This window comes from Lepidochelys kempii, chromosome 17, assembly GCF_965140285.1.
Source record: "Lepidochelys kempii isolate rLepKem1 chromosome 17, rLepKem1.hap1, whole genome shotgun sequence".
Lineage (NCBI taxonomy): Eukaryota > Metazoa > Chordata > Testudines > Cheloniidae > Lepidochelys > Lepidochelys kempii.
In genome coordinates this window covers 17,210,631-17,221,812 of record NC_136396.1, presented here as the reverse complement: position 1 = coordinate 17,221,812, position 11,182 = coordinate 17,210,631, and the positions used below count along the sequence as shown (strand labels likewise).

The following is an 11,182-nucleotide window of genomic DNA, read 5'->3' as shown; positions in this document are numbered from 1 at the left end:
GTATCCCCATTTTACAGAGAGATGAAGTAACTTTCCACAGTCAGAGACTATTTGTGTGAGACCTGGGAATTGACCCATAAATACCAGGTCCCAGTCCAGTGCCTTAAAACCATCCTTCCTTCCCCTGCCATGTTTGGTTAAGTACAAGAACATACTTCCAGAAGTTACTTGTCTTTAAAAACATTTTTCCTCTGCATGCTTCTAAAAAGGGTTCACAGGTAGCAGTTTTGATATGGCAGCGAATCTTACATCAGCAGCTTTGTATGCTCTCTCTATAGTTAAGGTCCCATTAAAAAAGTGTAATTTTTCAGGAATCTGAGTAACTTCCCTCTCAGTCAGGAGAAGTTAGGCTGATCCTGGAAATAAAGTCAGATCATTGGTTTGACTCACAGTCTGTTCCACCAGAATACAACTAAAGTCAAAACAGGATGCTATAGTAATACAAATAAAACAGTAACTACTTGATTGCATCTTCAAGTACCAGGAAGTAGTCAACTGCAAGACTGAAAGATCGGTTTCAAAGTAACTGGCAAGAAAATACAACTTAAGTATTCATGTTTAAATGCTAAAATTAAGAAGTTTGACAGTGGTGAAGCCCTGAGAGAGTTACCCTTCTGCAAGGTTTACACGTGGGAAGGCAGCATTTAATAAAACCACAAAAAGCCAGTTCCTAGAAGGCCTTGGCAGTGGGAGTCAAGAGTAATCAGCTCTCTTGCAAGTCATGCTTGGCATTTCCTAGGATCATGCCTCCCCGCCATGCTCTACTGGTAGAGTTAGTGTGACTAGCCTTAGGTTAATTGCAGTTAGTTAATGAAGGAGCTTTGCTTGGCCTTTTGAGCTCCTAAACTACTTCAGATGTAGATAAGCTGTTTATACGAAACCTGAGAAACATCCCTGTGGGAAGCATTAATTTACTGTTCACCAAGTGAACACGCAAGCAGCAACAGCAGCATCCTACCGCAGCCAGTCAAAGCAAAGAAATAATGACTGCAACAACAAAAGGCTAAGTAACATACAATGAGGTCACTAGGGTTTATACTGGAGACTCATGCAGCCCTATCTGGTCAGGAAAGATGTAAGCCAAGAAGGTGTTTCTCTGTTCTTAAGCCTCCTGAGCATTACTGCCATGGCAACTGCTTCCTACTGGGTTCTGTGAATACTCACATATATCTGCTTTCCTTCTTCTCGCGTTGATAGCAGCTCAAGAGTCTTCAAGTACCAATGATACTTTATTGCCCACTGGAACTTGAAGTTAATCACCTATACAAATGTCTTCCTACTATTGACTGTCATAAAAGACTAGGGTCCTCCTCTAACCAGCTGATTGGGGGGCAGGCCACTACTGTCTGCAGAAAGGGTGAGAAGCTACTCTCCCTATTAGCTATGCAATCCTGAAAGGGGGGTGGCGGGGGAGGGAAAAAAATTTTTTAAATTTAAAAAAAAATTTAAAAAAATAGGGAAGAGACTCTTCTCACCTCTCCTAGATATATCTGCATGAGCTATTGAGGTTTTAGCCAGTCTAAACAACTTACTAGGCACTGAGAGTCACTCCTCCATTAAATGGAATTAGGATTTGAACATCCAGGTTTGGAATTCTCTGCCCCCTCAACCCCACCCCACTATTTCTAGGACAACACCAAAGTAGTTTGTATGAGAAACTAGCAGTTTCATTTCAGTTGCCAACCCAGCAAGCAAGGTGTTTGCTTCCAAAAAGAATCCTTTTCATGAAGCTTAATGTTGTCATTTTATTCATGTTAATATATTTATATTAACCTAAGCCTGGGACTTCACCTGCCTTCTTTTGCCAAGGAACTTTTGAAACTAAAATTGAGTCATTGGCAGAAGATATTAAGAGATGCATTAAAAAAAAGCAAACACACACCAGTCTCAATTAGGATATACTTACTACTGGAAAAAGTTGCAAAAGCAAGTTACCATTACAGTATAGGATAACTTTTGTATTCAATATCCTTACCTCTTTGGATGGCTTTGTGTAACAGACTCCAGCCTTTCTTGTCCACCATATCCACATCAGCCTTGTAATTGACCAGTGTGGTTGCAATACTTTCCAATCTTCGAGAGAGGGCTAAATCTAAAGCAAGGTCTCCATTGTGATCCAGTTCATTGAGCTTCCCAGGCAGCTACCAAAAAAACCCACAAACAAAAAACACCCCACAATTTAGTGGGCTGACAAATATATGCAGGGGAGCATTCAGAATATGCAACTTAAAGTTGCATATTGGATAACGATGATTACTGTTAAAGGAAAGTTTCAATGTAACAAATGCTAGTACTATATCTAATTAAATCTCTTTAGAGACTTATCTTACATACACAGAGTAAACAAAGACTATCTTGAGACTGAATTAAAGCACAACTGAGAGCAAGTCCTCTCTAATTGGAAAGCTGATCCTGAAGTTAGTTTTGAAACAATTAGTTTTGAAATTTGGTCTTCAAGTTTATGAGAAGGCAGAATCTGTCCCTCAGGGATTCTCTACTAGTCAGAGCTGTGTAAGTGGAGATACTGAATTAGATTTTCAACAGCTCTCAAGCCATACATTTATACTGAATCACATAAGGAAACTAATGTGTTTTGTGACTTCAGAAGAGACTTAGCAGTACATGTTATTTCTTCAGAAATAATGGTTTCAAAGAAAGTGGCAAATATACAATAGAAAGGAACTGAGCAAGCATTTAAAAAAATTAACTAAAAGGTAGGTCACACTATTACCATAGTCATAATGGCAAGAAAAATACAAGTTATATTATCGTGTAAAGGATATTAAAGGTACTGGATTTATACTGGTTTTGTCCATGGATGTCATTTCAACACCTGTAGCTGAAGTGCTTGTATCATGCCAGACAAGCACACTCCATCCTCATTCCTATTAATACATGGTATTTTTATACAGCACTTTGCAAACATTAACTAGTGAATTCAGTACCTTTGAGATAGGTAGCTAAACATTATGTGCTTTCTAAACAACTCTCAGTATGTTTCTTTTCTTAAAACTTCTATGACTTCCTTCACAGTATGTCACTCTCCAGTCCTTCAAGTTGACAGTTAAAATGCCCAAGCACATACCTAGCAAAGAAAAATAGGTCTAGTTCACTCCATTTCAAACAGATACAGTAAAGCTCACCATACCTGTGAATCCATTTCAATAAGATACAGGAAAACAACATCTTCCCTCTCCACTTTAATAGCTTTATGTAAAGGATATTCAGTCTTGGATTTGAACATTTTATACAACAGCTGAGCACTCATACTGCTGAAGTCTTCTTTCCGCAAGTCATCCTGTGAGTAACAAGAAGAAATCAAAGTGAAATTGGCTTGTTTCCATATTGATGCTCGTACTTTGTATTAAGCAGCGTTTTGGTTGTTTGCCCTTCACAGTAATGTAGTACGGAACGCTGAAGATAACTGATTTCAACGCTCCATTTGGCTCTGCTTTGGAGAGGTGTGTGACATGTACAAAGGGCTCACGGGAATTGTCTTAACAGATTTCTGCCATCCAGTGGTAATCCAACAAGTCTGTAAATCTGGGAAGAGATAGTTGTGAATGTTCTGATTTTACATCTACCTACTTTGAAATTTCAACTATTAGTTCTAATGGAAGTTGCTTAAATTTGCACACTTACAGAAAGACCTGAAAAATGCATTTTTAAATCCTCCTTCTGAGAAATAAGGGCACTTTATAAAAAAAAAAAAAAACACACACACCAAAACATGTAAAGGTATTACAGATTGAACTAGTAAGAGTTCCACAATTGTTAGAGGCCTTCCTCCAAAAAGTTTGTCTGCTTAAGACAGCCTTTGCACACCTATCTAGTGGAGCATAGTTTGCTACTTCACACTTCCCATCTACTCACACAATTGTAAAACACTCATTTTTCCAAAGTAGATAATGAATAAACATCACTCCTTTTCTGTATTTAATATTTGGAGAAAGTATATACCCTGAAATCTAAATACCAGAAGGTCTTTCTAGTAACTGGGACTGTTCTAAAGACACAGGTCCATTTGGCCACTGAAGAATGATGGTTTTCATGGAGAGATTCGGATCCTGCCCTCAGGATTGATAAGCAAGTCTATTTACTTGAAAGCAGAGGTGAACAGTTCACTTTTGGAAAGTAATAGTGAACAGCCCAGTGTGTTCTAGGATGAAAGAAGTGCCACCCTGAAGCTCAGATAATATTATGTATCAAGAGTTGCTCTTTGTTTCTGGCCCATAAATGCTGCCAACAGCTGTACTGCATGGTTAAATACAAAAGCCTTCAGCATCTAAGGTAGTGAAGATTAACCTCTGCCAAAAATGCACTCACTATTGATGGTATTTTCAGAGAGAAAATAAAAATCCAGATAAATCTGATTTCCAGAAGTTACACTGAAGGTTACTGTAAGTCTTGTAAATCCATATATAGGAGCTTGCTGTTAGCAGATAAAATAAGACTTCCAGTTATGAACAAGCCTTTGTCACTTGGTTAGACAAACTTTCATAACCTGACCTTGGAGAGAAGTAGAAGTTTGTATATCAAAAATGCAAAATTGCCTAGAACTCCTGTGTTGGAAAAGAAATTGGAAGCGAAGTATGTAGCTTTTTATGGCTTGGCTACTACTTCTGATGGCAATTTTAAGAGGGGAAATCTGTTTATGTAAAAGCAAGAATCCCAAATTCCCCATAGTCCAACGATGGGCAAACCTCAGACTGTTCAGAATTCGCTATACTTATACCAGTCTGAACTGGTGGGACCCATTAAACTTGGCTGAAAACTGAATCTTGCTGGAAAGCCATTTCAATAGCTAACTTCTTGCCATAGTTTCATTTCTACTAAGTCAGTTTCAGCACTTTTGATCCCAGAAGAGAACAGGCACAGGAAGATAAAAACTGGAAAGCATTGTTTGGGTTGCTTTCTACAAACGGTCAAACTTTCAGGGAAGAGGTTTGGTTGAAAACAAAGGCACAAAGAGGGTCCGTCTCCTCTCTTCCCCTTCTCCCCCACAACAAGGTATGCCTGTTCCAGGGAGGCACTGGATGTGATAAAGAGGCAATCTTTTCCGAGACAGAAAAGCAAGTCTTAAAACAGTGTGGGTTTGGATCCATTAACACAGTACTAGCATTTAATGCTATTATGAAGTTTGAAAGTGGTATAGATCAATACAATCCAACACTAAAATTTAAAGTTTCAAATCTTTACAAAGTTTTTCAGCCTACAGGCTATTCTTTCCCATGTCCCTTCTATTACAGTACTTACCCAGTGACTAGCTATTATTTCAGCACAGTAGTTCAATAAAGTGCTAGCATTTAGCTCCTCCGCAGTCTGATAGAAACGAATGCAGTTCCTGACGTTTACTAGTGACATGACTCCTTTTTCACACCTGCCAGAATGAAAAAATGGAGTTTGCATCAGTTATCAGGAAAGAAAGATTTTTCCTGAAAGGTCAGATTCCCATTTCCAACAAAAGCTGGTCACTCAGATACAGGAACATCTGAAGGCTAGCAGTGAAGCAATGTCATGTTTACCAGTAGTATACAAATTCTTGTTATTTATACAACTGCCTCCTTAGAAAAGCTTCAACAGAAATGGCTTTATGAAACGGACCAACCTAGAGACTCCCATAATAGTGTATTTCACAGCACTGTGGAGAGAGCAGCATGTTAAAGAGTTCCCTCCAAAGTAAGGGAGGGCACCCTCAATCTTCCCATTGAGGTAGGCTGAAATACATTTGCTGTTGTAAGGACAGTAGTTGCAACAGTCTCACATTACCGAGTTTGACACCCAGTGGAGCTGCTCCAGCTTTCACACTTAAGAATGAACACTGTAAAAAGTACTGTAAAATGCAGATTTGTGAGGAAGACAGGAAAGTGAAGACTTATCCTTGGGAAGAGGTCATTCCCTTCACACTTTTTGGGCGTACAAGAACATGCATGTTTGCAAATCCTACAAACTTACAAAATAGCATGTTGTATACACTAAGGAGACTGAAAGTAGTTTTCACATAGTCAAGAGATCTAGTTATTTTGGACCCACCATTAATGGCTATCAGCATACTTGTATAATTATACCATTGCCTCCCATAAGTTACTGAAAGTTTACCTAGCAAAAATGGAGAAGCATGGTAGAAGACACCAGAAAGTACCTGCAGTTCTGCTAAGGCTGTAGTAAGACACTGGATATCAATCATTAGTATACTGGATTTTTTTTAGTACTATAAAAAACCCAATTACAATAAAAGGCTTAAATGTTTAAAATTTTGGCTTGTGTTCACCGCAATGAAGAAAAAAGTGCCAAGATGAAGTTAAGTGCTAGACTTAAGACACCACTCAGTAACAGGGCCAAAAGCAATGGAAGATCACTAGGTACAAAACTGCAGTTTGTTAATTGACAGGATATACGACTTAGAAGTTAGATCAGGGAAGATTGCTCCTGTGGATTGAGCCAGTGATCTCTGTTTTCCAGGAAAATGTTCACCGTATGCTGCCAATGCCTGCTAGCAGGTTAAAAAAAAAAGGAAGAAACTGAGAGGCCATTTCAGCAATAACTGACAGAAGTCCAGAATAAGACTATGCTTTATTTACTGACCTTTAGGGTCATTTCATAAGGAAGGTCCAGACCTCTTTATATAGTCTTTGGAAGAGTGGGTGAGGAACAACATTAATCCCTGTGGTCATTTTGCCCTGCCTCCCTCCTACTCTCCATTCTCCCCAAGCATGTCATTTAGCAATATTATTTTTAGTTTTAAAAATCTGAAGAAATTTATAATTAAGAGGATGACCCAAACTTGGCATTTAAAATAGCCAATATGTTCAAGATATATTGCTACTATTGATAAGGTTGCATTTTCATTTTAGCCAGTCACTGAACCAGCAGAAAGAAAAAAAAAAGAGCTAAAGAGTGAAGCTTTATGTCTAGTAACTCAAAAGCCATTTCTTGTCAATACTGTAACAGATTTGCTTTGTTATAGGAAAAAAATGTCAGGAAAGGTAACTAACTCAACAGTAACACTCACTCAGGTTTTCTAGTCATGTCACATTAGAGGCATGGGCTTATGGGTAATTGGTGAGTTAGGGGGAATATACAGGAATAGTTTACTCTTTAATCAAGGGAGTGGCTTGTGTGTAACAGTATATGGACAAGCTTGATTTTTCTGCTTATGACCAGCTGAAATTCTTGTTCTACAATTTAAAAACAAAATCATTTTCTTTTAATTATACCTCTCATCTTAACTCACATCCATGAGTTAATATCTGCTAGCAATAGAATGTTATGTAACAGTTATTTACATTAGCACAAAGAGATTTCCAAGAGCCTGGCTAATTAGAGCCCAGCCACAACATTCTAGAAGCTTGAACGTATTCACAGCAACTTGCCTTTCCCTGAGGAGTTGTAGTTGAAACCGATTAGCTAATTTCATCAGTTCTGTCAAGAATACATCATCTTCTCTCAGTTCTAGCTCATCTGTGTAGATCCAACGCAACATTGCCATGGTCACCTCAGGGTCAGCATCTGGTGAAAAAATGTGACCAGGTGAAAAATCCAGCTACTTAAGTCTCCAATATTTGCAGTTCAACAGAAATCACTGTAATTTTACCACCCAAAATCAAGTTTCTTAAAGGACACAATAGGTCTGTTGTCATACCATCTATCTTAGACCTCCAACTATGCAGGGAAAAGGTAGGTCAACAGTTACCTGAGGGATCAAAGAAAACCCAAGGTGCTGTAAGCAGTGTTATTGCAAGTCAGAAGGTGGCACGCTTCCTTCCTTGTCAGTACTGATCCAACTCAATGTTATGTGATACTATCGCTCAAAGTTACCCTATTAAGACAGCAGTTGACCTTACTGCAAGAGAGCCAACATCTCTTCTCTAAAAGAGGATATTAGCCCTGATGTCCTAGTCAAATTCCAACATGAATAATTACTTTCTGCCAACTTATGTCCCCACATGGCAGTTTCACTTGTATAAATTGCTCTTCCTGCCCCATACTGTGCTATAGTGTTGCTGCATGCTATTAATAGCTGCTTATTACCACCCAGAGGTGGTTGCAGCTATTCTTATATCTAGTTTACAATGCTGTTTGTGATCCTTCCATAAGAAAGGTGCTTGAGAAAGGCAAGATATTTTAATCTATCTTTAAATGGTTAGATTAGTAGAAGACATTTGATTTAAATTTCTTAACTCTGCAGGACTCTTACAGTGCGTGCACTCCAGTATATGAAACCCATTGCCACAAGAGGCCAGAGGTATCAATTCTTGTAACACTGCAAACTGCTACCTATTCTAAAAAGAGTTGTAATAGGAAGCTGTCTAAGCTAGGTTTAAACTTGCTCCCGATAACAAGACATTAATACAGGTGTAGACAGGAGCTTGGTGAGTAGTAACATGCATGCCCTCATAATTGGAGTAATAAAGATACTATTAGCAATGTTCCATCAACTGAGTGGCTTTTAAAAAAACTAGGCAAGACACTTAATAAATTACTTCTGTGTTGAATAAGCAAATGTTTTAAAAATCAGGTTTGTTGGGCATAAGTAGGGAAATCCCAGAGTTTCCATACAGTGTTAAGATTTTCACATAGGAAGTTTTAAATAGATGTATCCTGTAGACCCAAGTCGTATTTACAGGCCATGCATTAAGTATTCTTCCAGATGCCACCTGGTACAGAACTCTCTAAGCAACAGTGCTCTGTGCCAGAACAGTAAGGTAAACACCTCAAGCAGAACAGGCCAAGCTATTTTAAAGTAGCTGAAGACACAAGGAGGATGAGGTAATGTATCTTTTCATGGACCAGCTTCTGCTGGAGAGAGAGAAGCTTTTGAGCTGAGAGAGAAGCTTTCAACCTTACACAGAACTGCGCAAGTTCAAAAGCTTCTCTCTATCACCAACAGAAGCTGGTCCATAAAAAGGTATTATCTCATCCACCTTGTGTCTCTAACATCCTGGGACCAACATAGCAAGCAGCTAGTGAGTAAGTTTTATACAGCTCTTTAGTTTGGACATTGTCATTTAGCATCTCCTTTTCCAAAAAAGGAAAACCTAAACTATGTTTAAGTCTCAATATTTCATCTTGAGGTTTTCCAGATATTTACCATATAGACTATGGAACTGTACTATTTAGACAAGTTCAGTAGGCTTTTATGAAATTTAGCCAATAGGCTCAGAAACAGATGAGACTAATTTAACATGCACATTCCAACCACTGGGTGCATAAGTCTCTCTCTCGCTCTCAAAGACAGACTAACAAAGATTCTGGATCACCTAGTGTAATAGTCCTAATGAGCATCATGACCATGTACAATTGACTCAAGACACTTAATAAAGAGGACTCTGTCCAGAGGGAAAGCGCTTCCTTTTATTACAGTTTCAACTTAAATGTTAACTGGATATTCCGTATTTGAATGTTACAATTCTTGAAGTGAGGATATAAAACTGCTATGCCTTAATCTCTCAGTGGCTAAATTTGAGACTTCCCAATAAAGTGTTAACGCAAGTTATCCTAACACTTTGTATCAGGAGCTTTGGAACACCCACTAAGGTTCTCACAACCAGAAGTACAGTAACTGGCATGAAGAGCAGTTTATGTAATACAATATCTTCTGACCTATTTCTTGGCATCAGTGATCTTCGGGCTGTTTGAATAGCAGGAAGTGAAGCTTCTGCAAAGAAGCTTATTTGCTATGGCTTGCTTCTTCCCAAAATATGGATTGTTTCTAGGATTCATGATTAATCAAAGGCTTTGATAGCAGTGCCTGAAGTTTAGTCTTGCAGACTGACAAGCCATACTTTAAATTTTTCTCTCATTTCCATCTGCAAGTTGCTCTTGCTCAAAGGATAAAATTATCCTTCCTTCTACTAGATCAGGTTGGGGCCAAGACATCCTGGTAAGAAGTGCACAAACTTTTCTAAACAGCTATCAGGGACCACCATGGCAACAGAACAGAGGAACTATGTACAATCCCTGAACCAAGGTACTATCTTTAACAGGTAAGATTAGTTCAATAGATGTGGTATCATTCTAGTCACATCTACTCATACTGTGAAATGGACACTGCCCAGCCTTCCCTTAAGTTTCAGTTCTCTAGAGAGTTTATCAACGTTTTCATCCAGTTAGTAAGCTAGAAGTTAAGAAAATTACTTACTCAGTCCAGCATTGAATATGAAGCACTTTCATCATGTGAAAGCTACATTTAAGAAAGCTTGTGTCAGTTGGCAATTCCAAGACTTGCGTTGATTGTACCAGTGTTGCTGAAAAGTGGTTTCATGCAACACTGTCACTGAGCATCACAAAGAGGTAGTCAAACAAGTTTCTAGTGTTATTATGAAACACCTAAAAACCTACTTGATCAATATTAGTTCTTCAGATATTGAAAGCAAAACAGCAGAGGAAGGAAGTTTTCAAGGAGCTAATTCCCAATGTTCACTCTCAGCCCTGGTCTACACTAGGACTTTAGGTCGAATTTAGCAGCATTAAATCGATGTAAACCTGCACCCGTCCACACGATGAAGCCCTTTATTTTGACTTAAAGGGCTCTTAAAATTTATTTCCTTACTCCACCCCTGACAAGTGGATTAGTGCTTAAATCGGCCTTGCTGGCTCGAATTTGGGGTACTGTGGACGCAATTTGACGGTATTGGCCTCCGGGAGATATCCCAGAGTGCTCCATTGTGACCGCGCTGGACAGCACTCTCAACTCAGATGCACGATTGTTTGCCATTGCTCTGACGCAGGGAGGGGCGATTGAGGACACAGCTTACAGGGTTGGCTTCAGGGAGCTAAAATCAACAAAGGGGGTGGCTTTACATCAAGGAGTATTTCAGGCAGGACTTCACGGAGGATTCCAGTAAGAAATGGTGCACCTAAGTTATTGTTCTTATTGGAACAAGGAGGTTAGCCTGGCCTCTGATTGATACATGGCTAGATTTACCTCGCTGCACCTTCTCTGTGAGTGACTGCAGTGTGACCTAGAGGAATGAGTCCCCTAGAGAGGGGAGGGGGGGAAGCAAATGAGTACAAAACAAGTCTGGTCTATTTCTTGTTTTGATCCACTCCATCTATCTTTTACATCTTTGGCTGGCAGCAGACGGTGCAGAAGGACTGCATGCCATCCACATCTCATGGCTGCTCGGCAGAAGATGGTACAGTACGACTGCTAGCAATCCATATTGCCTGCCTGCTCACC

General features: G+C 39.2%; 1 protein-coding gene across 4 annotated transcripts in view; it reads right to left on the bottom strand.

The window, feature by feature from the left end:
* Nucleotides 1-11,182, bottom strand: part of ANKFY1 (ankyrin repeat and FYVE domain containing 1) — a 59,345-nt gene that overhangs the window by 30,793 nt on the left and 17,370 nt on the right. For all 4 annotated transcript variants that reach the window (XR_012155494.2, XM_073316187.2, XM_073316189.2 and 1 more), the window contains exons 4-7: nucleotides 7,374-7,509; nucleotides 5,257-5,380; nucleotides 3,149-3,298; nucleotides 1,976-2,141 (exon numbers count right to left, since the gene is read on the bottom strand). Coding sequence is in view for 3 of the 4 variants with exons in the window: in XM_073316187.2 (XP_073172288.1) it covers nucleotides 1,976-2,141; nucleotides 3,149-3,298; nucleotides 5,257-5,380; nucleotides 7,374-7,509 (576 nt within the window). In the remaining variant the exon portion in view is untranslated. The remainder of the gene's footprint in view (nucleotides 1-1,975; nucleotides 2,142-3,148; nucleotides 3,299-5,256; nucleotides 5,381-7,373; nucleotides 7,510-11,182) is intronic.